The following is a 27,838-nucleotide window of genomic DNA, read 5'->3' as shown; positions in this document are numbered from 1 at the left end:
GGCCTATATCCACTCATATGTTCACTTGTGCCTTTTCAGCGGATGAAGAATATCAGTCTCATGCCCCACTTTTGTCTTCAGCACCACCAGTAATAACACCACCGCTACAAGCTGCCAAGCACAGTGTGTGTACCTGTCAGTGGTAAACCACAATAACTGTCTCTGTTTTACTCTCTGACACAGCCTTAGCTGCTGTGTTCAGCACAAGGCATCTTCAATCATACAACTCTCAAGCAAACACTGCAATTATGACAACAAAGCTGCGCTCAATCCTGAGCAGAAGCTCACAGCTTCTCTTTCTTGATGTCTGTGAGATGCTGTACTTGTGCCCCCTCTGCTGGGCCTTATAGAAAGGATGTATGTGTTAGAAATCAGGTGCGCCTACGGGAAGCAAAGCATATCAACACATTCAAGGCCAGGCTGACTAACAGTTATTTTATATCATCCTTTAATCTGTTGTTGTTGTTAGACTATAAAATGTCAGAAACAGGAGAGAAATTCTCATCATAGTTTCCAAGATGAAGAAGATGATCTGTTTATACTACTTTTTTTTGCCTGAGCAACACTCTGACACATTTTTTTATTATTTGAAACAGTGACAACCAGCTAATTTTTCTCAGTTTAGACGCTGGAAAACACCAAATATTTAGCTTTTTTGTTGGAAAAATATTCTCCTCCTGTTTTAGCACTGGGCCTAATTATGAGCTAACTTAATTTTGGCTATTGTTTTTGCATGAACAGGTAAAGAAAGAACGAAAGAAAGAAAGAAGGGACAGGTTTTTTAGTGTTTTGGCCTGCACTAAAGGCATGTTGCATTCATGTACCTGTTAAATGCACCACATGGTAGCCTAAACTATTTTTTTTAGCTTAATGACAAAAAAGGCAGTTATATCAACGGAATATTTATTTTGTTAATATTTTGTTTCAGAAACAGACCGTTACGTGGGGTCAAACGAAGATGACGAACCTGAAAGTGTGTTGTTTTATTTACATTTATAAATAGTCATCGCGTGGCCACCGTTTTTCTCTCCCTAAACGTCTCATTTTACAGTTTAAGGTGTTAACAGTTACACTAAAAAGCCATCCTCCTTGCCCCTTTCACAATGAAAGTATTACACCGATATGTAAAGATTAAACGTGCACTTTGAATCTGAAAATTCCGTTTACCAAGAAGGCAACCTCGGTCTGGAGAGTCTTTCAGTTCTGTGACGTAGGACGTCAATGCGTACGGCGCAACGCACGTTTGTGTCCAGGAGCGCCATTGGAAGTTTGAAGAGGGTTAGATGTTTTTATGTTTCAAGTTGTAATATTCAGCTCATGTCCTTAAATGTCACATAACGCCGTCGTTGCATAGTACAGGCGTCTAGCTGGTTGGGGGTTCAAATCCGCCCGTGTACTTCTGTCGTTTTTGCTCTGTCGAGACTGTAGCCACTAAGCTAACATTAGCACAAGTTCCATTCATTTGTTGTAGCTGTCCCAGCTAACGGTGTATGTTTATGAACAGCTAGCTAGTTTAGCAAACAGCTAGCTAGTTTGGTACAATACTGCATTAGATAACACTGCCGTCTTTTAAAACAGAGATAACTTAACAGCGGCTAACGTAGTCAGAAGATGAATGGTTGACATTGTCTTTATTTCAGCCGGCTACGTTGTCCCCATTGAAGGGGCACCTTCTAGTCACACGGACCCATCATGTATCGTTCCAAACCAACCCTGAAGGACCGACAGCACCTGTACAAGCTCATCATAAGCCAGCTGCTCTACGACGGATACACCAGCATCGCCAACAGTCTCATCACTGAGGTCAAACCACCGAATGTAGTGTCGCCCTCTGAGCAGCTGATGCAGCTGGCAAAGACAGGTACGACTAGTTCCCTCCGCGTCTTGCATGTTAGAGTGATGTGATGGTTCAGGAGGCCCTAACTGTGCAATTTCCAACCTTTTTTTCAGGGATGGAGAACGACGACACTGCAGTTCAGTATGCCATCGGGCGCTCGGACACAGTGGCGCCGGGCGTGGGCATTGATATGGAGTTTGATGCCGATGTCCAGTCCATGTCCCCGGAGGCGTCGGAGTATGAGACCTGCTACGTAACATCGCACAAGGGCCCGTGCCGCGTCGCCTCATACAGCCGAGACGGCCAGCTGATCGCCACTGGCTCTGCCGACGCGTCCATCAAGATCCTGGACACCGAACGCATGCTGGCCAAGAGTGCTATGCCTATTGAGGCGAGGCAGATTTAAACATCAGAGCACACTGCACCGTTTTCTAATCCAGAAGGGTGATGTTTACTGTTTTCTTGTGTGTGTGTCTTTACATTTCAGGTGATGATGAATGAGACAGCGCAGCAAAACATGGAGAATCACCCCGTGATCCGGACACTGTATGACCACGTAGACGAGGTCACCTGCCTCGCCTTCCATCCCACTGAACAGATTCTAGCCTCTGGCTCAAGAGATTACACCCTCAAGCTGTTTGACTACTCAAAGCCCTCTGCAAAAAGAGCATTTAAATACATACAGGTCAGATTTTGTACACAATATGTCTCAGGTTTTCCCCTTAGGTTCTGGGAAAACAACAATTGTTCTGTTGAAACGGGAGATGCTGAGTTACATAGAAAATGGCAGAGCTAACGGAAACAAGGCTGGGAAATTGCAACATTTTAATTTCTTGAGTCTATGCCGACTACTGTAATTCTCTTGTAATCCAATACTCTCTTCATCCGTTTCACAAACAGGAAGCCGAAATGCTGCGTTCGATCTCCTTCCACCCGTCGGGCGACTTCCTGCTGGTGGGAACGCAGCACCCCACCCTCCGCCTCTACGACGTCAACACCTTCCAGTGCTTCGTGTCCTGCAACCCGCTGGACCAGCACACGGACACCATCAGCGGCGTCGGCTACAACCCCAGCGCCAACAGCTACGTCAGCTGCAGCAAGGACGGCAGCATCAAGCTGTGGGACGGCGTATCCAACCGCTGCGTGACCACCTTCGACAAGGCCCACGACGGAGCCGAGGTGTGCTCCGCCATCTTCTCCAAGAACTCCAAGTACATCCTGTCCAGCGGCAAAGACTCCGTGGTCAAACTGTGGGAGATCTCCACGGGCCGGACACTGGTCAAGTACACAGGTAAGGAGGATGCCTTTCGCCGCAACCACAGTGAGACGTGTCTCATGTTGCTTTATATATTCAAAGGGGAAATTCTGCACCTTTTTTACATCGATGTCCAAACAGCGTTGATGCTCAATGTTGTTCATTGAAGCAATACTTTCCTCAGTTTGTGCTATATTGACCGGGAAAGCTGAGTTCTCCAGCTCGCGGAGGTGTGATGGCTGCGCCTACATGTACCAGGATGCATTGCGGGCAAGCATAGTGAAGCCGAGTGGCACCCTCGGTAATATAAAACAAAAACACTTCTGTAGTCCGACCCAGCGTGAAACAAGACATTTACCACATTACAACTGCAGCTTCCCTCCTTCCGTTTTCACCTTTCACAATAAGAGCCCAACTTGTATTCGCTGAGAGGCAACTCAACAGCTTACTTTTGGCACCCGTCACTGGTGGCGGTAAACTCTGGCCAGAATAAATAGGCCTGAATGTCTGAGTCAGCCAAAACACTGTAAAATGTATCCATAACATCCTCTGCACTCATATTTTGGGAGGCCATTTTCAGCATCTACGTCACTCCCACGTCAAATGACTGCTGGATGCAGCGAGAACACGAGATATCGCAACAGGAGAAGCTCTCCGGGTCGATATGACAACGCACTGAGCAAGTCTTTGCTTCAATCAACACTGAATGAACATCGAGAACACATGCTCTGCTAACATGCTAGGGGAATTTACAAAAATCAACCTCATGTTTTTTTTACTTAATGTGTGATCTATTCCTTTTCATCCGATTCAATTAGTATCTTAGTTTGTGATCCAGTATATAATACCAACATGTTTACAAAACTATTATATACTGTAATTTAAAGCTGGTTTGATATGATTCAATTTGGGTTTGTTCATGTTCCGCTCAATTAAGAAGAGTTTTGACTAAAAGTAAGTAGAAGAAATGATATTGCCTTACTTTTGTTCCAAGTACTCAAGTGAGCCGTCATACCAGCAGCAACAAAACAATCAGACACAAGGGGTAACTGTAACTTCTGCCTCCAGGGTCGGTGTCATCCATCGAAATGTGCTGATTTCATTACATTAACAAATTGGCTCATTGGCCTCGTAACAAATAGTGTTTTACAGCTTCAGTTCAGATGTCGAGCTCTGTTCATCCTGAAAGAGGCTCAGTGTACAAAATACAAACAGATCCTTTACTAGTCCTTCACACCTTCACGTGGCTGAGAGCAACAACCTTGTTCACCGTCCAAACGCTGCACATGTGCTACTGAAACCCAACATGTCTGCTGTGTGGACAGAACCTCGACAGGAGCAGAGCTAGTTAACGTTAGCTGTTAGCACCGTCCTGCGGAGCTAACGTTAAAGGAGGATGCATTGGATTTCATTATGATACGTTCATGCTCTATTCAATGAAATCATTTAAAAAAATATTTATAAAATGATAATGTTATCAAGATGTGTTGAGATGGAATCCTGTAAAATGCAGTCGTTGGTGAGAGACTTGAACAAGTCCAGTTTAAAGGATGTTTTCACAGCAATATGAAATGGATATTAGTGAGGTCATTATGAGCCGTTCAACACGAGCGATAAGGAGCTTATAATGCATCATTAAAACTACTAATACCAAGATATTTAAATGAAAATACAATCATTCATTTCTTAATCATTAGTATGCAAATAACCACTGTATATGTCAAAGACAGTAAAAAGATAACCTTTAGAATTGTTGACGTTAACACTGACTTTAGGGCCATTTGAAATTATTTTTCGGGAATTTGGTGAAAAAAGTTAGTTTTGTTTCCATAACAACAACATCTTGACCACATATCACCCTGTCACGACTAGCATTGCCCCTTTGCTTTTTATCTTCTATATGGGCTGCTGTTTATTTCTCATTATTTCATTTCCACAAATCCAACCCGTCACACTGACCACATTATCAGGAGGTTGCAGCGTCAGCAGTTATTCATCTAATATTCATAGAATCAAAGCGTGCTAATAATCAGTGACCGATGCGTCATCTTCTCAAGTATCAGCAGTCACTTGTTACAGTGACGTGTCATTCCTTCTTAGCGTGAATCAACACAATGTCAAACAAACGAACACACACACGCTGCTTGTTTAATGTCTTTTTTAAATGTACCTGTTTACTAATATTATAGTAGCGTCATGATGTTTGTGTGGCCGGTGATGGAAGACATTGCTCATGTTTCCTCTAGAAGCCACAGCTTCTACTCGGACAGTATTGCCGTTTAGTTTCTTTCTGTATGTTTACTGTAACCAAAGCAAGCAAACACGACAGACAGACAGACATCTTCCTCATTGCTACAATTTATTATTATGTTGCAGCCTCTGGAGTAAATCGTTTGAATTAGTTTTTCCCTCAATAATCTACACTCAATACCCCATAATGAAAAAACAGGATTTTAGAAATGTTTGCAAATTCATTAGACAGAAAAAAAATATTAACATAAATGCAGAGACATAAAAAAAAAAATAGGCAGGAGGAGAGCTAGTTAACGTTAGCTGTGAGCAGCATAGTCCTGCGTGGCTAAATGACGGCGCTAACCGCTAACGTTAACAGAGGTGGCATTGAGTTACATTACGATGCATTCAAGCTCTATTCATTAAAAATGACTATTGGCGGAAGGTAAATTCTAAGCTTACCATGATGCATCAAATGTAATCTTGTAAAACTCGCGAACGGTCAAATATTGTTGAATGTGAACGACTTGATTAAACTGGTGTGGTCTCCGTGGTGATGTGAACGTGTCCCGTCTGTTTTAGGGGCGGGGCTGAGCGGCCGTCAGATGCATCGCACGCAGGGCGTGTTCAACCACACGGAGGACTACGTGCTGCTGCCGGACGAGCGCACCATCAGCCTGTGCTGCTGGGACTCCCGCACGGCCGAGAGGAAGAACCTGCTGTCTCTAGGCCACAACAACATCGTGCGCTGCATCGTCCACTCGCCCACCAACCCCGGCTTCATGACCTGCAGCGACGACTTCAGGGCCCGCTTCTGGTACCGCCGCACCACCACGGACTGAGGCTGCCCTCCTCCTCTCCACTCTCACTCCATCACCACTCGTCCGAGAACCTAACAGGATGCTGGACTCTCTGTGAACTCGCCACTTCCTTCTGATCTGTGGTGACTTTCATTTGTCATTTGCAGTGGAACTTGTGGGACAGCACTTAAAGGGTAACTTCTATATTTTTCAATTTCAAAATTTGTTGCCCCCTCAGTCACGTAGGCCGTGGTTTCACTTGTCTTTTCGGCGCAACTTCTGTGATTGAATGGGCGTATGCGTCTCCACACGACCTGACTGATTGGATATATTCGTGGTCAAAGGAGCGGCTGTAAAACAGGGGAACGCATCTCGTTTCCTAAAAATTGTTCACAGTAAAAGTCCTCCGTAATTTAGTTTAATTTGAAAGCTTTTATTTTGAACTGTTGGGTTCTCAGGACTCGGACAGCAGGTGTCGGCTCTGTTCTCTTCGAGATGAAGATGATGGAGACGTTTTGATAACTTGTCTGGATTGTGTCCACACCTCACGGAGAACTCAACTCGAGCCAGACCGCCTCGCTCTGCGGTCTGGCTGATGTCACCACGGCCTTAGACACAACAACATGGCAAAACAGGTTGAAAAATACTGACGTTACCCTTTAAGAAGAGGAGTTGCATCTTCTTAAGAGCAAAGCAGCATTTCTTTACATCTTTTGTCTTTTTGATAATCACACTTTGAGAATGAAGCTGAAAGACCTTTTTAAAACTGCTCGGATACTTCAACTCTTTTCAGATTCCTCAGCTGTATGTCGTCTTCGACAACTGAGTTGTGTTGTTGTCTTTTCTTCCCCACTTTTCTATTTTGTCTGCGTCCTTTGTTGTAATTCAGTAATTTTTAATAAACAATTAAAAGGAACAAGCCTTTTCTGTGAATGTGATGGTGAAAAGTCCCCTTTGAGAGCTCCTGAACCACAGCCATGGTAATATCCTGTCCTATTTTAAGAGCACAGTTGTTGCTGCAACAAGCGAGCAACCTGCAGGGAGCACACATGGGCGATGATACGTCTCACACACACACACGCACACACACACGCACGTACTTGTGGTAATAGTTTCTGTCTGGCTTAGAATCTGAATCAGAAACGTACGTTGCACATACGAGGAATTTGTCTTGGTGATTGTGCAACAGCAAAACACAGTGCAATAGTATGACACAGAAAATATGAAAATGTAAAATATAATATGGTAAACAAATAAGAGTATGTTAAAACAAGAATATAAAGTGTCAAGTGTATATTAAAAGAGAAATTCATAAACCTAGAAGTCCCCCCCCCTCCCTAAAAGTCCCCTGCCATATAAATCTGTCACACATTTGGAGGAATGTGTCCAATTTATTAGAAAAGAGGAAGTAAATATGACAAGATGACATAAATTCCCTCAGTTAGTTAGAAAAGTAGACTAGCAGTGAGTGATGTACTTCTGCTTTTTAAGGGAGATGGTGGTGGTGGTGGTGGTGGTGGTGGTGGTGGGGGGGGGGGGGGGGCACAGAGTGGCATGAAGCTGAGTGGGGAAAAATATGAAGCAAAACAGTGGTGGGGTGGGGCAGCTGTAGAGAAGGGGGGGGGGGATCTGTCCAGCCAATGGGGCTGCAGCAGGGCCTCGTGACCCCGCCCAGTGTGTAAAACACCGTGGCTCTCACTGACAGCTCAGACAATATGCTTGTGAGGCACCGACGAGGAGTAAACCCCCAAAAAAGAGCTTTTGCACACACACACACACACGTGCGCGCACACGCTCCATGGAGTGAGACTTCACCGGAAAAACTCTCCTCTTCTCGGTGCGGGGACGCTGAACGCCACCGCCTCACAACCATGGTGAGTGCTGCTGCATCTGACAGCATTACGGAGTTATTGTGACAACTCTTGTTTCTTTTTTACAATCACAGTTTAGTTGTCGCTCTCCACCGGGATGTCTAGTTTGTGTTGTTCGGTGTCCGTGCTGTTGATCGTCAACAAGAGGGAATGTCCCCTAAGGACCACCTGCTGGGATTGCTATTCAATTTGCGGTGTCAGCTAATGTACCGACTATTTCCACTCACGGACCCTCTGACCTGCTCCATGCTGTCTTTATCGAGAGAGAGAGAGAGAGAGAGAGAGAGAGAGGGACAGAGAATGAGGGGGAGGGAGAGAGAGAGACTTTATGAGCCTCATTAACACACAAGCCTTTAGAAGTGGCATTATCAACTCAGGCTGCTCAGGAAGACACACACACACACACACACATACTTGGGACGTGAGGCAGATGTTTCATTTTGTAGATGTTGCACTTAGCAAGTGTCCTTAATATTTATTGTTATTTTGTGATAAAGTTTGATTACTCGGCTGGTGTAGAACTTGTTTTCTGAATCTCCGAGAAATGATCGATGCATTTGCAGCATTTCGTCTCTACCAGTCGGTGTTTGTTAAAGACCCTACTAACCCTACTTTTGATTGATTGATTGTATTATTGGATAATTAAAGCAGTAGTTACACTTGATTGGAGCCTACCTACATATATATATGTATAGCCTACCAGCCTATATATATATATATATATATATATATATATATATATATATATATATAATGTGTGTATTTAAAAAAAAATCTTAAGAACAGCAAAATACAAGCACACAGTTAAAATACCACATAAAAGAAATTTAGAAATAAATCATCTAAAGCAAGTGAAACACTTGGAGTCTGGTTTGGGGTTCAATGGGTGGAAAATGTTTAAAAAGCTTGGACATGATTAATGTAAAGCCTCATCTTCCCAAATCCTATCTGTGAGGCTCACAGTGGAGGGAAAGGATATGCATCATCCAGACACTTTCCTGCAACGCAAATATGCAACTGAGCTCATCTTGTTCATCGCTTCTTTGAAAAAAAGAAAAGAAAAAAAGGCTGGTTTGGTGACTAACAGTCAGTTTAAGCGACCTCATTTCCGTTCTATAGGGTTATTTCGTATTGGAATTTATTTCCTTTTTTAGGTCATTGAGAGCTATTCCGGGACGCCGTGTGCGCTGTGTGGCTGTTTTCATCATCTGAGAGCAGAGTCAGTAGACAGTCATGAGGGCTTTTGAGGCTAGCATGGAGAAGTGGCAGAAACCTCTTCAGATCCCACTCAAGGATGTTTAATTCTCCATCTGCCCTGTATGTTATCCAGCAACTGTCCATGTGTTTAACTGCAAAAGATTAATAATCTACTGCAAAAATTAGAGGCCCCCATCGTTCCTCCTGTAAGGACGTATGCTAACTGGCTATAGGCTCTCCACTATGAAGACAAACAGACTTCACCCAGGAGACCGCTGTCCGTGTCCTGTGTGACAACAAGTCAACGTTGACTTATTTTACCTTTTGTTAAGTAACTGACATATCTAACTAAAGCTGCTTGCATAAGTTTCACAACAAGTGAAACCAATTACTTAAGTTGCCTTAATTTAAAAACTACATTGGAGTTATTTAATTTTTTTATTTTTAAAGAAGGGCTTTTAATACTGCACTTAGCCCCAGGCCAAGTGAGCTGTTGGCCCAAGTGCCTGGGACGAAGGGATATTTTAGTCTTGGACTAAATTAACTGTTAGCCTGGGACAAAGTGGGCTGTTAGCCTGGGACTAAGGGAGCTGTTAGCCTGGAACTAAGGGAGCTGTTAGCCTGGGACTAAGGGAGCTGTTAGCCTAGGACTAAGGGAGCTGTTAGCCTGGGACTAAGGGAGCTGTTAGCCTGGGACTAAGGGAGCTGTTAGCCTGGAACTAAGGGAGCTGTTAGCCTGGGACTAAGGGAGCTGTTAGCCTGGAACTAAGGGAGCTGTTAGCCTGGAACTAAGGGAGCTGTTAGCCTGGGACTAAGGGAGCTGTTAGCCTGGGACTAAGAGAGCTGTTAGTTCGGGGTTAACCCTCTTAAGCTCGGGCCCTATTTGTAGGCCTCTGCTCGAAAATAGCATACCCATACTAAGGAGACCACAGTTCTGTAACTACAAGGTCTATTTTAATACTTTTTGATGCTATAATCAGATCACAACACTGGTGAGATTGACAGTGGGTAATATTGTGTATATGTTGCTGGTTAATATAGTAAATGAAGACATTACACAGCTCAAATTGAAAATAATCAGGTTCGCCTGAAAAAAAAGCACTTTTATTGATATTATGTTTTTGAAATAATGCAGCTGGCTGCCCCAAACTCTCCCAAATCATAGCACAACCGATCAAGTAGTTGTTGAATAAAGGTTGGCTGGGATAAAGTGAAGAATAAGAGGCTTTAGTAGAGAGAGGTCACGCGAGATCATCATTTTCGAACCAGCTGTTGCAGCTCTTACATTGTACTTTTATATACTATATAACTATATATTTCACTTTTTTTATCACTCATATTATTCAATACATCCAAATACAGCTGTTAGGAATCATTTTGAGAGCAAGGGTCCTGTCAGAGCACGTTTCTGGCTCTCATGCATAGGATTTTCTCAGTTGATGTGTGTGTATGGGGCTGTAGCTCAGCCTATCATCAGTCAATTTCAGTCAATGAGCCCGCCTTCGAAGCGTCAGAGTCTCAGGAAGGCGGGTGCCGAAGCGGGTGTTGATTGACAGAGTTTTCAGCGAGTAAAGTTGCAAGAAGTGCCGCGTATCCCCGAGCGTAAAATTCCATTGGCCGAAAGTCTGACCGCTGGCCCGAGGTGGGTTGACCCCCCTTCCACAGGAAACTGCTCGGCTGTAAACAGGATGCCGTTGGCGACAATGACGGTCGCTCTAAAACCGATCATTTTCTATGTTTTTGTACTAATATTTCATAAAACCTGACCAAAAATCAAGGATTTTTTCCGGTGAAGACCACTGCCCTGGTACCGTTGCCCACTCACAGCTTTCTACTGCTTCCACGGAGAGAAAAACCGAAGGTATTTATGCGTTATGTGTCGAATGCAAATTCTAAACGATGTACGGATTAGCCGGCTAGCTGCTAGCTTCGTGGTGCAAATATTGATTTGAGGCAGACATAACGCCGTTTTCTAGATGCTTATATTAGTAGTCTATAGTTGTGTTTGGAGTGTGTAAAAAGTGACTTATATGATAGTGCTGCCCATACGTTGCTGTTTAATCCGGAAAAAAAACTGGACAAATCCACAATATTACCGAAGAATAAGGCTATTTTTTGAACAATATTTCCAGGGGTGCTGAGCCAGAGAGCCCCCGAATTCGGGGGCGTCGTGCTTAAGATTAAGAAGGCTTTCACATCCCAAAGTGGGCTAACCCCGACTTTATCCCAGGGCTTGGTGGCCCTGCTCTTTAGCACAGTTAGCCTTGAGTTTGCAGGGATATCCCTTGAAAATTGATTAAACACAGGGCTAAAAGTTGCCAGTGTCACGTTTTTGTCATCCAATCTGTTTAAGAGTAATCACGCGTTATTCCAGAATGTAAACATTACTCACGTTTTCCAACACACATTTAACCCAGGGCTAGAACTGCAGCGTGAATCGAATAGCCCTGGACTTACTTTAACCCTGTGTTAACGTTTGAAAAGTCTAATGTGCATTTTTTTACATCCATGTTTCCTAGCTAGCAGTCTTCTTCACTTGAGTGTGAAAGTTCAGCCTTGACCTTGGATAAACTTCAGGTGTATAGGCTTGAAAGTATTCACTAGAGGGGAAGACTCTGTTAGTGTCTGTGCAGGGAGAAAGAAACTGCAACAAACCCAAAATCTCAACCACCCAACATGCTCCTGTTCACTGTAAATGTATAAATGTAACCCCACCAGTGAAGCTGCAGAGTGACCTCACAGTGAATATATTCACTGTGACACGAGGCAGAAGACGAGACTGAGGAAGTGTGAGTATAAATAAAAGCGGAGTGTGAGCGGTGAGATAAGTTCCTGCTGCTATCGGCGGCTCCTCACATTGTCCAGGACGTCATCCACTGTTACCGCTACGCCTCGCTGCTCACTACAGTATTTATTTTAAGTCAATTTGTTGAAAGATTCAGTTTAACAAGATAGGGCTCTTGTTTTACCTCAAACATGTTGTCTGGCTGCCAGAATCCAACATTGAAATGAAGCTGAATCAGCTATTTGTTGCCCGTCTTTCATACTTCTCTAAAAACCTTCAAATGGCTGCACCAGTACTCTGACCTCCTACTGTTAGTTGAAAGTGGTTACATTTGTGTTCAAATTGTACTTCCAATCACTTCTAGTGAACTCTGCAGCCTTTAATGGTGATTCAGCAATGTAATACAGTGAAACTAAGACATACTTTACTTTAATCGTGCTGACACGAGTATCTGTTTGTATGTAACAACAGAAGCTAAGATCAAAGGTCCACTTACCAGCTTTTAGAGCTTTCAACCACATCTCACAGTCTTCATTTTTAAATCTTATTTTTTGTCATTAAAATGGTTATCTCTCACATGATAAATGTAGATTAACAATAGCATTAGTAGCAAAGAGGCATTCATTATTTTAACTGACTTTCTTCTGTTGCGTAGCTAGAATTTAAGTTTGCTATAGCGTTAGCTAACCTTAGCCACTGTTTGCTACTACAAGCGAATTCCCAAAGAATGGATTGCGGCTGCTGATAGCACCGTTATTTAACATCAGCCAGTAACTGTGACTGTGTGTGGCTATTAGCGCTGGTCTTAGTGAATGGACTGTTTTTGCATTGAGGCTCATTTGCATAGAAATAAACTGCATATGTCTAGTAATGTCTGCATATTATCTAATTTTAATAAGTGAATTACATGGTTTGGTTTCATTTTGTCTTATTGGTGCAGGGTTAGTGGCCGCAAAAAGCCGCGCAATCCTTTTGCGAATTTACCCCTGAGTATATTGATTTGACAAATAGTGTGTTTTGTTGTTCATTTGTATTTATTTTAACATTAATAGTCCAATAAAACTGATGAAATCTTGAGATCTGCTTCTAGAAACGAACCAAATTGAAACACATCAAGTCTAGTTACTGTTGTGGTGACTCTCATATTGCAATAAAAAGATGAGCTGTCTACGTGGAATGTCCACTAAAGGGTCCTTGGAAGTTTGTGTGTGTGCTTTGCGTTTATGATGTTTTGACATAGTTCTCACCAGTTCCCAAACAGGAAATACCAGGGCAGCTGTAGGGAGTCAATGTCACTGCCACAGATCCTGAATCAGTCTCCTCTTGGATCTGTTCGGGTTGTAGAGACGGTTGGCAAAGGTGATATTCCACGGAGCACATCTGAGGATCATTCAAGATGATAAAATTGACGGATCTTTGAACGAATTCCCAGCATGTCAGAAAATAATTTACGGGATACCAAATCTCTCTCCCAGTGTTTTTCCCTCTGTTTGTCTGTCCCCCCCCCCCCCCCCCCCCCCCCCTCTGTATCTAACAAACTGTGGGAAAGTTTAATATGTCATATTTACAGGATGACTTCCTGTCCAAATTCAAGAGAAGGGATTATCTCAACTATGTGCTCGGCCTCATCTTGAACACCCTGCTCCCGCCGCTCTGTCTGGGGAAAAAGAACATTTTTCAAAATTTGAGTGAACCTTTGGTCGTGTGTGACAGATTTGTTCACCGCCGCCGTGGGTGTTGCTCTGGGCCCGGCATGTGTCTGAATGTATCCTGGATGAGGTGCTGACCTGACCCCCCCGGGGTTGGGCCCAGACTGTCAAGGGGCAAAAGGTCAGAGTGGACCAAGAGGGAGTCGGTCCCACACTGGGAACCACTTCCTGGACTAGTTCCTGTTCCACTAGCTATCTGGGACCGGACGCTCTTCATTTGGGCTGAGGGTGACTTACTGCCCGAACGGAAGCTTTTAAAAGCATTTCCTGCGTTGCGTCTGATGGGCCGACGTTAATTTGTGAACAGGATGGAGCGCAGAGAGACGGGAGAGGCAGAGACAGCTGTGCAGTTTAAAGTGCTGAGGGCCAGCTGTCAGAGGGCTGATCCACACAAGCAGGCGTGTGCAGGAATCCAAAAGAGTCACAGCTGAATCTGACTTTGTTACTGTACTCCGTGATCAACATGCAGAACACACAAACAGGGGCACGAGTGAACACAGCACCAAGACCGGGGACAAGTGGCCTGAATTCAATGCAGTTATTTTAAATTTGGACGAGTAACCAAAAACAAGTTTCACTGATAATCCCAAAATAGGCTGTGGTTTAAATGGCCCAGGGCACTGAAACCCACGGCCTGGATTGATGAGTCACAGTATGAGTGTTTAGTGATGATTCTTTGGATAGTGCACACTGATGATTCCAAGGAGAAAGTCAACAGCGTAAATCTTGGTGGTGCAGTCGCCGACTGTCATCTGACCCCATGTATTTCACTTGCATGTCTGTAGCATGACCCGGAGGATTAAGCAGGCAGCTTGCGGAGGCTTGGTGTGTGTGTGTGTGTGTGTGTGTTGGCTGCGGTCAGTGTGCTCCACAGGCCTGCATCCCGACAGGTGCTGAGCGTGTTGGACTCTGATGGTGAATGGGCTCTTTGTTGCAGATGACAGCAGACACACACACACACTAGTCAGCTGAGGGGTGTGTTTGTTTTGCAGAGGGTCTGTCTGCACCATTATTCCTCTAGTGTCTTGGATCTTTCTTTATGATGTCATTGATACCTTTACTCTGGAACTTTTTTCTTTTATATAGTTTTTTATGGCTTCTTTAAGTGATAAACGCAAAAACGCACACAGAACATATTCCCCGTCCCCTCCCCAACAGAACAAATATATAATAGATACAATAAATAAAATATTATGATAATAATACAAGTTTACATGCCCACTACATGGTGACCACTTCAGTATGATCAATTACACTGAAATATAATAGCATTGGAGTTCACAATGTAAAATGGAGAGAGAACATGAGACAGTGAATTCAGGAGAGACTTTCCTGATTTTACTGGAACTCAATCCATTTAATTCTTCTATATACTTACTTCACTGTGTTTACAGAGCCAGTGTAAGGCAATTCGGGGGATCGATTAGCAGAAATGGAATATAATATATATAATATAACATAACTATGGTTTTATTAGCATATAATCACCTAAACTAAGATCATTCTGTTTTCATTAGCTTAGAATGAGCCCTTCGTATCGACCAATACCACGGAGGGGTTTTCATTCAGTTGGTTGCAATCTGCAACCACACTGCTAGATGCCACCAAACCCAACACATTGTCCCTTTGAGTGGAAAATATTGGTGTTTTTGACAGTTATTGTTAGTGGTTCCTTCAACGATTACCACCTTCCAAATATAATATAATATGTATATAAAGTAGTTCAAATTAGTTCCACTACACCTACAACATTATAGATATGTTAATGCATCAGTAATAATAATAATGAAATAATAAAATATATAATAACAAGAGGCCATTGAGCAACATGGTTGCTTTTATTTTTGATAAATGTCATTAGTTTTGCAGGTGTTTAGTCATAAACCAAAGTATTGGAAATCAGAGGATCATCAAAGTTATTACAGTTTATTCTGTGGAGAACACTGATGTCTGTATAGTCGTTAAGTAAGATGTATCATCTAGAAACAATGAATGTACAGAATTTTGTGGGATAAATGTCCAGATAAACCAGTGTGGAGCAAAGTGGTCGACCCACCAACGAACAGTGTGTCCAAAGAACTGTGCCGCTAGTGTGACAAATGTTTCACGACAAAATATCTTGTGTTGTAAAAATGTGACAAAATGAATCTTTGAACTAAAAAATGGATGACAAAGACTACCGATGCTTCCCAATGAGATAGTCATTGTTTTTGTGTGCACACATTAAGTTCCGGAGGACACAATCAAATAGCAAAGAGACAACTATCATTGTGAACTGTTGATTTAACTGACACTGTCATGTCGGCATTTTGTTCTATGTAGATATCATAAAATTCATAAAATATATATTTTTTCACATAAGAAGATTCATTGTTTGACAATATCCAGCAGAATGCTAGATTAGCAGTGGACAGACAGACAGGGATGCACACATGCATACGCACAACTGAATACATGATCTCCTGGTGAAGACTAAACGCTCTGCAGCCTGTAGGTGCTTTTGAAATCAAAAATAAAGTTGAATGTGGTTGAAGCAGGAACGGCGGTAAATCAGCCTGCAGTGGTCTATGAATGAATATGAGTGATTCTTATGGTATCTGTTGTCCACAGCAGCGTTGCTCTGTATGGAAAGCTTCTCCTCCAGCCCATTAAATCCCTTATTGGAGATGTGCTGCGTCAAGTGTAAGTTACAGTAAAGTGTAAGGTGTAAGTTGACCTTAAATCATGTGCAAGTGGCAGCAGGCTGCTACAGAATAAACACACAAAGAGAAGCTTCTTTCTATGCATTGTGCTGTTGTGTCAATGTGATTGGCTTAGCAGTGATCAGACCAGTGGTGTGACTGGCTGAGAGTTTATTTATTCATCGCTAAACCCTCTCACTGAGCTGAAAGATCATTTTTGTACATTTGTTAATCAGAGAAATTAATACAAAATATACAGTCATAGTAGGTTTGCATTCCAGTTTTATTGCAAATATCATTGCCAATTGAATTAAGCTGTCAGCAAACTGTGATGCTGCACCTCTGTAAGTCACCTTTTTGTTGTCTGACTAAAGGTCAGGAGATTTGGCCAAATGTGAAAAGGTCAACAAGAGCAACATCCAGCCACGCCAACAACACATTTGGTTCACATTAATCGAAATATAGAAGTTTCTCGAGGGAATTGAAAAGATACATTGATGAGATAAGTGTGAACATCCAGTTCTCTCTGTGTGGTTATAGTCAGTCAAACCACAAGCTGCTTGCAGCCTCATTTCATTATTACCAGCTTGTTTCTCATACGGACAGCCTGCACCGAAGAACCACAGCGAAAAAGATAATGTCATTGAAATAAAGGAAACTGTCCAAGGGCGTCAATATAGATGTTTCAGACAGTGTGGTTGCACTGGAGCTCTTGGAACAGGGTGGTCTGTAAAGAGAATTGGTCTTTTCAAGGGGTTTTCCATTGCTTCCTAAAACACGTGACATTGCTCAATCAAGGACTGAATGTAGTTTTGTGAGGTTCCAATTCTTTTATGTGCCCTCAAAACCCATCTCTGTCATGGTTTTCATTTCTTATTGTCTTTGGTATTTTTTTCATATTCAGATGCAATGGTGATTATTACGTAGTATGTATTTAGATTTTGTCCAATGTAAAGTCTCTATTTGAAAATGTGAGGGTTATGTGTGTGTGTGTGTGTGTCTGTTTGTGTGGGTGCGCTTCATAACAAGTAACTAGCATGCACAAGGGTTCTTAATAGGCGTCCTCAAGGGTCTGTAATAAAAGCGTGCGCTAGGCTCCGTCATAACGGCGTGAACTAGGCTCCGTCATAGTAGCGTGCACTAGGGTCCTTTACAATAGTGTGCACTAGGGTCCGTGAAAATAGTGTATATTAAGGTCCTCCATAAGAGTGTCCACTAGGGTCCTTCATAATAGCGTGCACTAGGGTCCTTCATAAGAACGTGCACTAGGGTCCTTCATAAGAGCGTACACTAGGGTCTTTAATAATAGCGTGCACTAGGGTCCTTCATAAGAGTGTGCACTAGGGTCCTTCATAAGAGCGTGCACTAGGGTCCTTCATAATAGCATACACTAGGGTCCTTCATAATAGCGTGCACTAGGGTCCTTCATAATAACGTGCACTAGGGTCCTTCATAATAGCGTGCACTAGGGTCCTTCATAATAGCGTGCACTGGGGTCCTTCATAATAGCGTGCACTGGGTCCTTCATAATAGCGTGCACTAGGGTCCTTCATAAGAGCGTGCACTAGGGTCCTTCATAAGAGTGTGCACTAGGGTCCTTCATAAGAGCGTGCACTAGGGTACTTCATAATAGCGTGCACTAGGGCCCTTCATAATAGCGTGCACTAGGGTACTTCATAATAGCGTGCACTAGGGTCCTTCATAATAGCGTGCACTAGGGTCCTTCATAATAGCGTGCACTAGGGTCCTTCATAATAACGTGCACTAGGGTCCTTCATAAGAGCGTGCACTAGGGTCCTTCATAAGAGCGTGCACTAGGGTCCTTCATAATAACGTGCACTAGGGTCCTTCATAATAGCGTGCACTAGGGCCCTTCATAATAGCGTGCACTAGGGTCCTTCATAATAGCGTGCACTAGGGTCCTTCATAATAGCGTGCACTAGGGTACTTCATAATAGCGTGCACTGGGGTCCTTCATAATAGCGTGCAGTGGGGTCCTTCATAATAGCGTGCACTGGGGCCCTTCATAATAGCGTGCAGTAGGGTCCTTCATAATAGCGTGCACTGGGGCCCTTCATAATAGCGTGCAGTAGGGTCCTTCATAATAGCGTGCACTAGGGCCCTTCATAATAGCGTGCAGTAGGGTCCTTCATAATAGCGTGCACTAGGGCCCATTGTAACTACCTTACCCCAATGAAGCTGTCACATGTCAAATCTGATTCAAAATGTGTTGGGTAAAATTACTTTAACTTGCAAGCCTGCAAGAGGAAGAAGAAACTGGTCTACCATTTGCCTCAATACAGTAAGCCCAAATAGGAAGTGAGCAAAGGAAGATGTCACATTCAGAACAAAAGCTTAAGTCTACTTAGTTGTTTGTTGTTGTTGTTGATTCACAATCACTTTAACAATAAGGGTAAAACTGACAACTATTTGTGTTAATTATGAATCAGAAAATGACTTTTCCCTTGTGAATCGGATGACGACTGATAGGTGCAACATGTTGCAACATTTTGCAAGAGGAAATGTTCTCATAGCCTGACAGCAGCATAAGAAATGCCCTACATTCAGTTTCAAGTAACAACTTCTAAATGTGTATCTGTACCATGCAAATTACAATGTGGAAACTGACCAGGGAACTGCAGCACATGGCTGTGTCATTGTGTCAAGTATCTTACTTTTGTCATTTAAAATGTGCCACACACTATCTGCCCACAGGTTTTACCTCCTCATCTTTATTTACATTCTCTCTGTTCTTGATTTTAGAACAAACTCGCGAAGGCTCTGTATGACAACACTGCGGAGTGTGCAGATGAGCTGGCTTTCAGAAAGGGGGACATCGTCACGGTGATGGATCAAAACGTGGCTGGCACCAGCGGCTGGTGGATGTGTTCTCTTTATGGACGGCATGGTCTGGCCCCTGCAAACAGACTGCAGCTTTTACCGCAAACTGGAACCACTGTGGGCTCATTACGCCATGACGTAGAAAACCCCAAAGTAACTGATGACAACTCACAAAATATCTACCAGATCCCAAGTGTACCCCGACCCTCCAGCAGCCCAGCTTATGAACGCATGGATGTGATCTACAAGGTCCCGTGCACTCCTTTACCACCTTCACAAATTCCATTCCCGCCAGCACTTAAGCACAGCACAGAAGGACCTGAGGGATACAAGGTACAAATTGATTTTCTACAAGTACTGGATTTATGTTGAGAACACTGGGGGCGTTTTTTTGTGTGCAATTAATTTGCAAATCAATATACTGTTGTTGTAGTATATAATTATGAGGATTACAAATCTACAACTCAAAGACTCAACTGCAACTGCAAACTCAAATACTCATTTAAATCTTGTCAAAGGCTCCACAGACCAAATCCACTCCTTCCCTTCTTACCTTTCACAAAATAAGCTCTAGACATACATTCATATGTAAAGGCTGGTAAGGCCTTCATACACCGACGACGTGACGAATATACAACAAGAAAATGCAAATTACCAGGGCAGTTATTGTGAAGAGTATGAAAGGAAGGAATGGATCTGGTCAGCCTTTGTCAATATTGAAAGGAGTAATATAGTTTACCTTCTACATACAGAGCCTTCAAGTTGTTGTTTAATAATCCTCATAAATATAGGCGTAACTCAACCTGTTCTGCACAACGTGATTGGTTGATGACTTTCTTTGCTGTGCGAAAGTTATGAAAAGTCTACCTCGTACCGCAAAATATTCTCGTTCAGTGTGAAATTATTTATGACAAAAACAACAGTTCGAAAAATATATATTGACGTGCGAATAATCGCACAGATGTGTGAAAGTCTGTCTCGTTCTCTGGGGTCAAAGTTGGGCCTTTTCCTTGGGAAGTGTTAACCTTCATAATTAGAGATGTAGACTGTTGCAGAAATGCAATGCTGTGAAACCCCTGCTGGCAAAAAAGCTTACAGATGGGGACTAGGGGCCTCTCCATGGGACAGGCATGCAGCACCGGGGTCTTTATGAGCCCATAAAAGACCAACAGACACAGACTTCAGACACTTTTAACTGCAAACAGCAGCTCGTGCCGCCAGGGACCCCAGAAAGACAGAAGTGTCTGTACGGGTGTATGTGCGGCAGAAGGGTGGGGAGAAATGAACCCACATGTTCACGATTTCCTTTCCTGCTCCAGGGGAGTCCTGTTCCCTTCTGCAGTAGCCACCTAATATTCAATGAGCGGCATGGTTTCTATTATAGAGCTGCGTTAATTGGCAAAGTGCATGCATCATGGGGTTCTCTCCGGCACTCCCAACGGGCTTCAGAGCAAACACTGTCCCCATAAATGTGTTGATGCAGAGGTCAATGAGGTCGATGCAGCTTTGATCAAAGCAGTGCAAATGTTACCAGTCAACCCCAATGTTACAGCCCCTCTGTCTCGTCTGCAGCCTTCATTCTTCAGCATGGTGTCCCGTCCAACAGCGGAGGTTTACGATGTCCCGAGCCAGACGAGACAAGCTTCCCTTTTCACTGTGAGCTCAATACACGCCAACAAAATGCATCAAACGTGTAGTGGCTATATGAAGATATGCTGACGCTTTACTGCTGGTGTGATGTTCTATTCGCAGGCGTCAACAACTCCAAGACAGGTGTCACAGTGCAGCAGTCCAGGAGACTCTTACGTAAGTTTCAGATATGTAGAGGGAATAATGAAGCAAGAACCTATGATGTGCTCACTTTAAAATCATGCAGTCTAAAGGCCTCTTTGACAACTTTGTTCTTGTGCGCAGGTGTATGCAGTTCCACCGCCTTTGCCTCAAGACCCAAACTATGACATCCCTGTTCCCTCGGCCACAGAAGCCCAACAGAAAATGACGGGTGGATTCAGTACCCTTCCCAGCCCCTGCAAGCCTGAGTGGATCTATGATGTACCAGTGGGTCCTGAGAAACAAAGTCCACCCCAAGGTTCCTATGACCCCTCCAAAGTCATTTGCAGGCAACTTTATGACACTTTTCCAGCACGTGCTTGGCCCATTCAAAGAGGCAGTCCTACTCCCTCGCTCTATGATATACCAAAACCCAACTCGCCTGACATCTCGAGTCCACCCAAAGTGCTGCCAAGGCTCCCCATTTACGACAAGCCCCCAACTCAGAGGCTTACAGAGGAGCTAGTATATGCGGTTCCACCCCAGGAGGAGCCCCTCGCTCGAGTTATCAGTGATCCTCCCAGTGATCATATACCCCTAGAGTGCAGGGGCGACTCAAGCAATGCTCATGAACTCGCAAGGGTGCGTCTGCAGCAAATGAGGAACTTCCTGGCCTGCACGACGTTCCATGAACTTCCTGGAAATGGGGAGTCGCTGGTGCAGGAGGACGACGAGCGAGGTAGAACCCTGCGTCTCTCTGCAGCAGACAGTCAAAGAATCAGCACGGCCTCCAGCTCCTCCACCAGCTCCTGTGACTCTCTGACCCTGAGCTCGTCCTCTCCCGAGCCTCTGCGAGAGGTGACGCTCAGCCAGGACGAGGCCTGCCGCAGACTTCTGGACCTGCGGGACTCTGTTTGCAAGGCCGTCCCCTGTCTCATGGAGTTTGTCAGCAGTCACTGGAGGAGCAGAGAACATCTGGAGAAACACCTGAGGGAGATCAAAGAGGCCGCAGAGGGGATTGTGTGTTCTCTGACGTGCTTTCTGAGCTTCGCACTGGATGTTAAGGGCAACGCCCGCCGTTTGACCGACACCAACCTTCAGACGAGGCTCTTTAAACAGCTGTCCATCGTAGAAGACTCAGGCGTGATCCTACAACAAACAGTGAGTGCTCTGAACATGGCTGGGTGGCCCCTCAACACACTCTGCCAGGACCCTGGTCAGGTCCAGACCCCTGACCAACTGGAGCGCTTCGTCATGGTGGCGAGGACTGTTCCGGAGGACGTCAAGCGCCTGGTGTCCATCGTCAATGCCAATGGCAAGCTACTGTTCAGAGCCCCTCAGAAAGCTCCGGAGCCTCTCAACACCACAGGTCAGCCAGAGACGAAGAAAAGTCCTGACGGAAGTGAACAAGGAGGGAACTTAGTGGAGGATGACAATGACTACGTAGAGCTACAGGTATACGCTTCTAATCTTCTAAGGCCTTAGTCGGACAGAGCGTTTTAGCAGCCTGGGGCGGCTTTTTGTAATTGTTTTCAAAGAGATTGAAGCGTCTTGCACGCTGCTATTTACGTTTTCCTCAAGTTTTTCCATTCGATGCGCCTCGCTTTTCGGCAGGAGCGCCCTCGAATTGTAAAAAGAAAATCGCCCAACGTCGTGATTAGTCCATTTTGTCTTGGTGCGGTGAACAGAAAACAGCAGGAGGCAAATTAGTGCCGTACTTGAGAGTTCGGATAAGTTTATACTGTAAGTAATTTAAACTGTGCAGTTCATGGTTTGCGTTAATCTAACGTTAGCACTCATTTCGGTGGTTGCCTAGTAACAATAACAATAAAAAAGACGCAGCAAACTGCAAAAAATCGGATAACAAAACGCTCTCTGTCCAATCAGGCCCTGAGTCATCACATATAATATGAGTTACTATGGTAACTGAATGATGGGCATTCAACCAAGGAAAACCTAAAGCATATTTAGAATTGTAAATTTCACACTAATTCATTTCATTTTCACTTTTCTCAGACTAAGAATGACTTTGAAAAGCACCAGAAGGAAGTGCAGAAGGAACCAAAAGAAACCGTCACACCAGTGTCTAACAAGGTGAGTGTCTCCTGTTAACAAAAGGGATGTGTTCCTACCTCATGAGCATGACGTTATCAAGAATGTGATTCTCATCAATCGATCTGAAATGATGCTGTCCAGGATTTAAGACTTTCCTCGTAATCAGAAAAATACAGACAACACTGGTCCGGATGACATAATATGAGGCTCTTCGTTCTCTGTCTCCACTGCTTAGGCTGATACCAAGCGTCGCTCCTCCGAGTCAGACCGACCGGCCTCCCTGTCAGAGCACTGCCGGCTGTACTTTGGCGCTCTTCAGAAGGCCATCGGGGGATTTGTGGGCAGCCTTCGGGACGGCCAGCCGCCGGAGAAGTTCATCTCGCAAAGTAAGCTGGTGATCATGGTGGGCCAGAGACTGGTGGACACCCTGTGCAGGCAGGCCCAACGGGGAGGGTCCCCCCAGAGCCTCCTGTGTAAGAGCAACCACCTGTGTGCTCTCCTGAAGCAGCTGGCCGTGGCCACCAAGAAGGCGGCGCTGCACTTCCCGGACGAACAAGCCCTGCACGAGGCTCAAGAGTTTGCTAAGGAACTGGCCCAAAGAGCACAGCACTTTCGGATATCGCTTGACCTGTGAGCGCGCACATTTCAAGCATGTGGATTTGTTTGTACAGCAAAAGACATTGGTGTATTCATCATCAGTTTCCTTTTACGTTCATGAAATATTCAACTATGTTCAAGCTTCACTAGCCAAAGAGATGCTTTCTGCTGAATGTTGTTATCATAATGAATGCAGGTACTGGTTGAAATGTTAATAATGTTAAAGTCACTGGGACGAGCAGAATAATTGAAATTGTATTTTGTAGCAGAATAAAAGACTTCACCACAGTGAAGGTCCAAAATGAATTGCACATTTAGGATACTGTACTCAAGCCCATTTTAAAATGCAATTGAAATATGTAAAGTATAACATAATTAGTTTTATATAATTTACAACATTTTTGTATTCTCTGAATATTATTTGTTATGTGGATGATTTGTGTATGTTATTACTTTATTGTGTAAGAGGTATACTCTCCAGGGTAGTAGTTTGATACAGTCTACTTTTTATGAATATCTATGTAAATATTCAAAAAAATAAATGTGTTACGCATTCCCAAACAACACATGTTGGATTTTTTATTGACATTAAACTTAAAAACTGAAAACTCTTAATGTTATTTTGTGAAGCATACGAAAACCAGCCATGAGTGTTCTCTGTAGAAAGGGTATAAATGGTACTTAGGTTTCCTAGTCACGGAGAGTACTTCTTATTGTGTCGTCTCAGTTGGTCACCAGGAAGTGAAGGTTTATTGGAGACATTGTTAATTTATGGAAATTATGGGAAATGTAGGATCCAGTGTTTTGTGTCTTTGCCCATGCTAGGGACAAAGGTCAGGAAATTGTCGTCTCCGCTGCTTCAGTTTTGTCTTTTTTTTTTGGTGAGTGTTTAAGAGCTAAAAAATATTTCAAAAATGTTGCAGCTCTCTATACATGTCTGTCGTTAAGGCTGCTACGAGGAACTGTCATTTTGAGTTTGCGATGTCTATCGTCAAAAGTGGTAGTGTATCCGAGCACCAGACTCCCTTTAGAGAACCTCTCATTTTACTGCAGCAGGATCTGCAGTCTGCCGCGCTCAGCCCTGGTTCTGGTTCTCCCGTGACTCCCTTCCCTCCAGGGGGTCCAGCAGTACAGCGTAGTTCTCCAGCAGCGTGGTGTCGGTGTTGGCTCCCAGCGGGGACAGAAGGAGCAGAGAGGAGATGCTCTACTCCTGGAGGAGGAGACGCTGCTGCTGCCAGGAGCTGAGCTCTCCTCGTCCCTCCAGAGCTCGGACTGCAGCTCGAAGGCAGAAGCGAAGCCAGATCTGGGTCTGTCCACGGTGGACCGGTCTCTGCTGGAGGATCCGGGTCTGTCCACGGTGGACTGGTCTCTGCTGGAGGATCTGAGTCTGTCCACGGTGGACCGGTCTCTGCTGGAGGATCCGAGTCTGTCCACGGTGGACCGGTCTCTGCTGGAGGATCTGGGTCCGTCCACGGTGGACCGGTCTCTGCTGGAGGATCCGGGTCTGTCCACGGTGGACCGGTCTCTGCTGGAGGATCTGGGTCTGTCCACGGTGGACCGGTCTCTGCTGGAGGCCCCGCTGGAGTCTGAGCTGAAGGAGTTTCTGGTGAACCTGCATGATTTCATCTGATTTCACCGCAATCTGTCCCTGTGGCACCGATGAAAAGCATTAAGAATAACTACATAGAAACAGACCATCTTCTCACTGACGGACTCGTTTACTGATGGAGGTGAGGTTGTCTTTGGGCCACATTGGGAAAAATTCATAATTCTGCATAATTTATCCAATTCATTTTAATGTAAACAAGCATTTTCTTTCACAGTTTGGCACCAAAATCATCAATACTACAATCAAACAGACCAGATGGGTTGTCCCTTTCATTTCCATCCTGTCTGCTGTAATAAATAAGAAACAATACATACCATAACAATACAAAACAATAATACATACATGTTATGTTTACATGAAATGGACACATGGCCTTTTACAAACCGAAAGCCCCAGGTTTGATTTGTCTCAGACAATTGATTCTTTGTAAGTAGCCAGCATGTATGTAATGCTTTTGTGTCAGCGTTTCCAATACCCATTGTACCAAGCTATCCAGTAGACCAGAAAAAGATGTCTCAATACATAGATAGATAGAAAGATAGATATGTACTTTATTCATCCCCAGGGGGAAATTTGTATGTTACAGCAGCAAGACACACCAAGAAGCAAAGTAACAGAGTAACCAAAAATATTAAGTATTAAAAAATGCACAATATATACAATAGAATAACAGAGTAGGACAAATTAAATATCAGAATATAGAATATATAAGATAAAACAACAAAAATGCACAGTATATACAATGAAATAGAATAGTGTTAAATGAACTAACTAGGTGAAAAACAGTAGTGCAAAAATCAACCCCAGCAAACAACAGTGAAGCAGTGTGTAGTTATGTGGAGGATGATCTGGCCAGAGGTGATTTATTGTACAGTCTAATAGCAGAGGGCAGGAATGTTCTCCTGTATCTTTCCTTGTGACAGCGGAGCTGGATCAGTCTGTTGGAGAAAGTGCTCCGCTGTCCCTGCAGTAGGTGGTGGAGAGGGTGGTCCTGGTTATCCAATATGGACAATAGTTTCTTCAGTGTCCTCCTCTCCACCACCTCTTCTAGATAGTCTTGTTTGCAGCCAATGATGGAGCCGGCCTTCTTAACTAGTTTGTTAAGTCTGTTGGTGTCTCCGGCTCCAATGCTGCTCCCCCAGCAGACTACAGAAGTACAGTGCACTGGCCACAACAGACTCGTAGAACATCTCCAACATCTTGCTGCACACGTTGAAGGATCGAAGTTTCCTCAAGAAAAAGAGTCAACTCATCCCCTTCTTGTACACAGCATTGATGTTGGTCTTCCAGTTCAGTCTGCTGTCGATGGAGACACCCAGGTACTTGTACTCCTCCACCATGTCCACATCCTCTCCCAGAACTCTCAGCGGTTGTGGAGCCGTCGTCTTCCTCCTGAAGTCGACCACCATCTCTCTGGTCTTGGCCACGTTCAGACGCAGGTGATTTCTACCGGCCCACTCCACAAAGTCATCCACTATTGCCCTGTACTCCTCCTCCCGTCCGTCCCTTATACACCCGACCACTGCAGAGTCATCAGAGAACTTCTGCAGATGGCATGACCCTGAGTTGTACTGGAAGTCAGTGGTGTACAAGGTGAACAGGAAGGAAGACAGAACAGTTCCCTTCGGAGCTCCAGTATCACTGACCACCCCATCAGACAGCACACTGCCCAGTCGGACAAACTGTGGTCTGCCCGTGAGGTAGTCAATGATCCAGGAGACGGTGGATGCGTTAACCCCCACCACCCGCAGCTTCTCACTCAGCAGCACTGGTTGGATGGTATTAAATGCACTGGAGAAATCAAAGAAAGTGATTCTCACAGAGCCACCGGTTCCATCCAGGTGCGACTGAGCTCGTTGCAGCAGGTAGATGATGGCGTCGTCCACTCCAACATGAGGCTGGTATGCATATTGCAGAGGGTCCAGTGAGGATTTCACCTGCGGTCGGAGGTGGGCAAAGACCAGCCTCTCCAGCACCTTCATCACATGAGATGTGAGGGCAACTGGTCGGTAGTCATTGAGGCTAGATTGTGCCGTCTTTTTTGGTACAGGAACCAGGCACGACGTCTTCCACAGCACCGGGACTTCCTCCTGCTTCAGGCTCAGGTTGAAGAGGTGTTGCAGGACAACAGACAGCTGGCTGGCGCAGGTCTTCAGGACCCTGGGGCTGATGCCATCAGGTCCAGCAGCCTTGCCTTGCCTTACATACGTAGTATGTCAAAAGCAGAATGTCTAAAATACCAGGATGTTCTTCTACATCCGGTCACATTTTGAAGTATGCCAGCCAGAAAGCTTTTCTAGCTATTCTGACCCACAATCATCTGTTCTACAGATATATGAGCAACAGGGTCAAAGTTCAAGATGCAATGTTGTGAGAAATGAGTTTGTTCCAGGTGAATGCATACTGCATGCAAATGTGTTTACTTTGTAAGCTGCAGTATGTACTAAAGGTAAAGAGAAGAAGATGTGATTTGGAAGTCAGCCACTGACTGCTGCTCACACAAGCAGGTCCGTACTGCATGCTGCCCTCTAGCAGTACTGTGTGGATATCATGTTATATGCTTTTCTTTTCAGGCTAAAGGGCGTTTGAGCGTTATTTC

The 27,838-nt window shown here is 44.3% G+C and overlaps 2 protein-coding genes across 3 annotated transcripts; both read left to right on the top strand.

The window, feature by feature from the left end:
• Window positions 1–1,228: 1,228 nt before the first annotated feature.
• On the top strand, window positions 1,229–7,043 carry cstf1 (cleavage stimulation factor, 3' pre-RNA, subunit 1). 2 transcript variants are annotated; one of them, XM_076096978.1, is made up of 6 exons: window positions 1,229–1,278; window positions 1,641–1,861; window positions 1,951–2,228; window positions 2,325–2,522; window positions 2,738–3,128; window positions 5,907–7,043. In XM_076096978.1, exons 2-6 carry the CDS (start codon window positions 1,693–1,695, stop codon window positions 6,164–6,166), a joined length of 1,296 nt encoding a protein of 431 aa, XP_075953093.1. In that variant the 5' UTR covers window positions 1,229–1,278; window positions 1,641–1,692; the 3' UTR covers window positions 6,167–7,043. The 2 variants fall into 2 exon arrangements, with proteins under 2 accessions (XP_075953093.1, XP_075953094.1); XM_076096979.1 differs by lacking the exon at window positions 1,229–1,278 and having other exon boundaries at window positions 1,285–1,861.
• A 786-nt stretch (window positions 7,044–7,829) lies between these two features.
• On the top strand, window positions 7,830–24,194 carry cass4 (Cas scaffold protein family member 4). Its single transcript, XM_076096933.1, has 7 exons — window positions 7,830–7,998; window positions 19,131–19,541; window positions 20,781–20,864; window positions 20,961–21,014; window positions 21,123–22,433; window positions 22,995–23,072; window positions 23,269–24,194. Exons 1-7 carry the CDS (start codon window positions 7,840–7,842, stop codon window positions 23,665–23,667), a joined length of 2,496 nt encoding a protein of 831 aa, XP_075953048.1. The 5' UTR covers window positions 7,830–7,839; the 3' UTR covers window positions 23,668–24,194.
• Window positions 24,195–27,838: the final 3,644 nt, after the last annotated feature.

Source organism: Anarhichas minor, unplaced genomic scaffold (assembly GCF_050575085.1).
Source record: "Anarhichas minor isolate MPS153535 unplaced genomic scaffold, ASM5057508v1 ptg000023l, whole genome shotgun sequence".
NCBI classification, from domain to species: domain Eukaryota; kingdom Metazoa; phylum Chordata; class Actinopteri; order Perciformes; family Anarhichadidae; genus Anarhichas; species Anarhichas minor.
This window is presented reverse-complemented; position numbering and strand designations above follow the sequence as displayed.

Coding starts and splice junctions, on each gene's coding strand:
- cstf1 (XM_076096978.1), top strand. CDS start 1,693: ATGTATCGTTCCAAACCAACCCTGAAGGACCGACAGCACCTGTACAAG. Junction 1,862..1,950: donor GATGCAGCTGGCAAAGACAG/GTACGACTAGTT, acceptor CCTTTTTTTCAG/GGATGGAGAACGACGACACT. Junction 2,229..2,324: donor AGAGTGCTATGCCTATTGAG/GCGAGGCAGATT, acceptor TTTACATTTCAG/GTGATGATGAATGAGACAGC.
- cass4 (XM_076096933.1), top strand. CDS start 7,840: ATGCTTGTGAGGCACCGACGAGGAGTAAACCCCCAAAAAAGAGCTTTT. Junction 21,015..21,122: donor GCAGTCCAGGAGACTCTTAC/GTAAGTTTCAGA, acceptor TCTTGTGCGCAG/GTGTATGCAGTTCCACCGCC. Junction 23,073..23,268: donor TCACACCAGTGTCTAACAAG/GTGAGTGTCTCC, acceptor TCCACTGCTTAG/GCTGATACCAAGCGTCGCTC.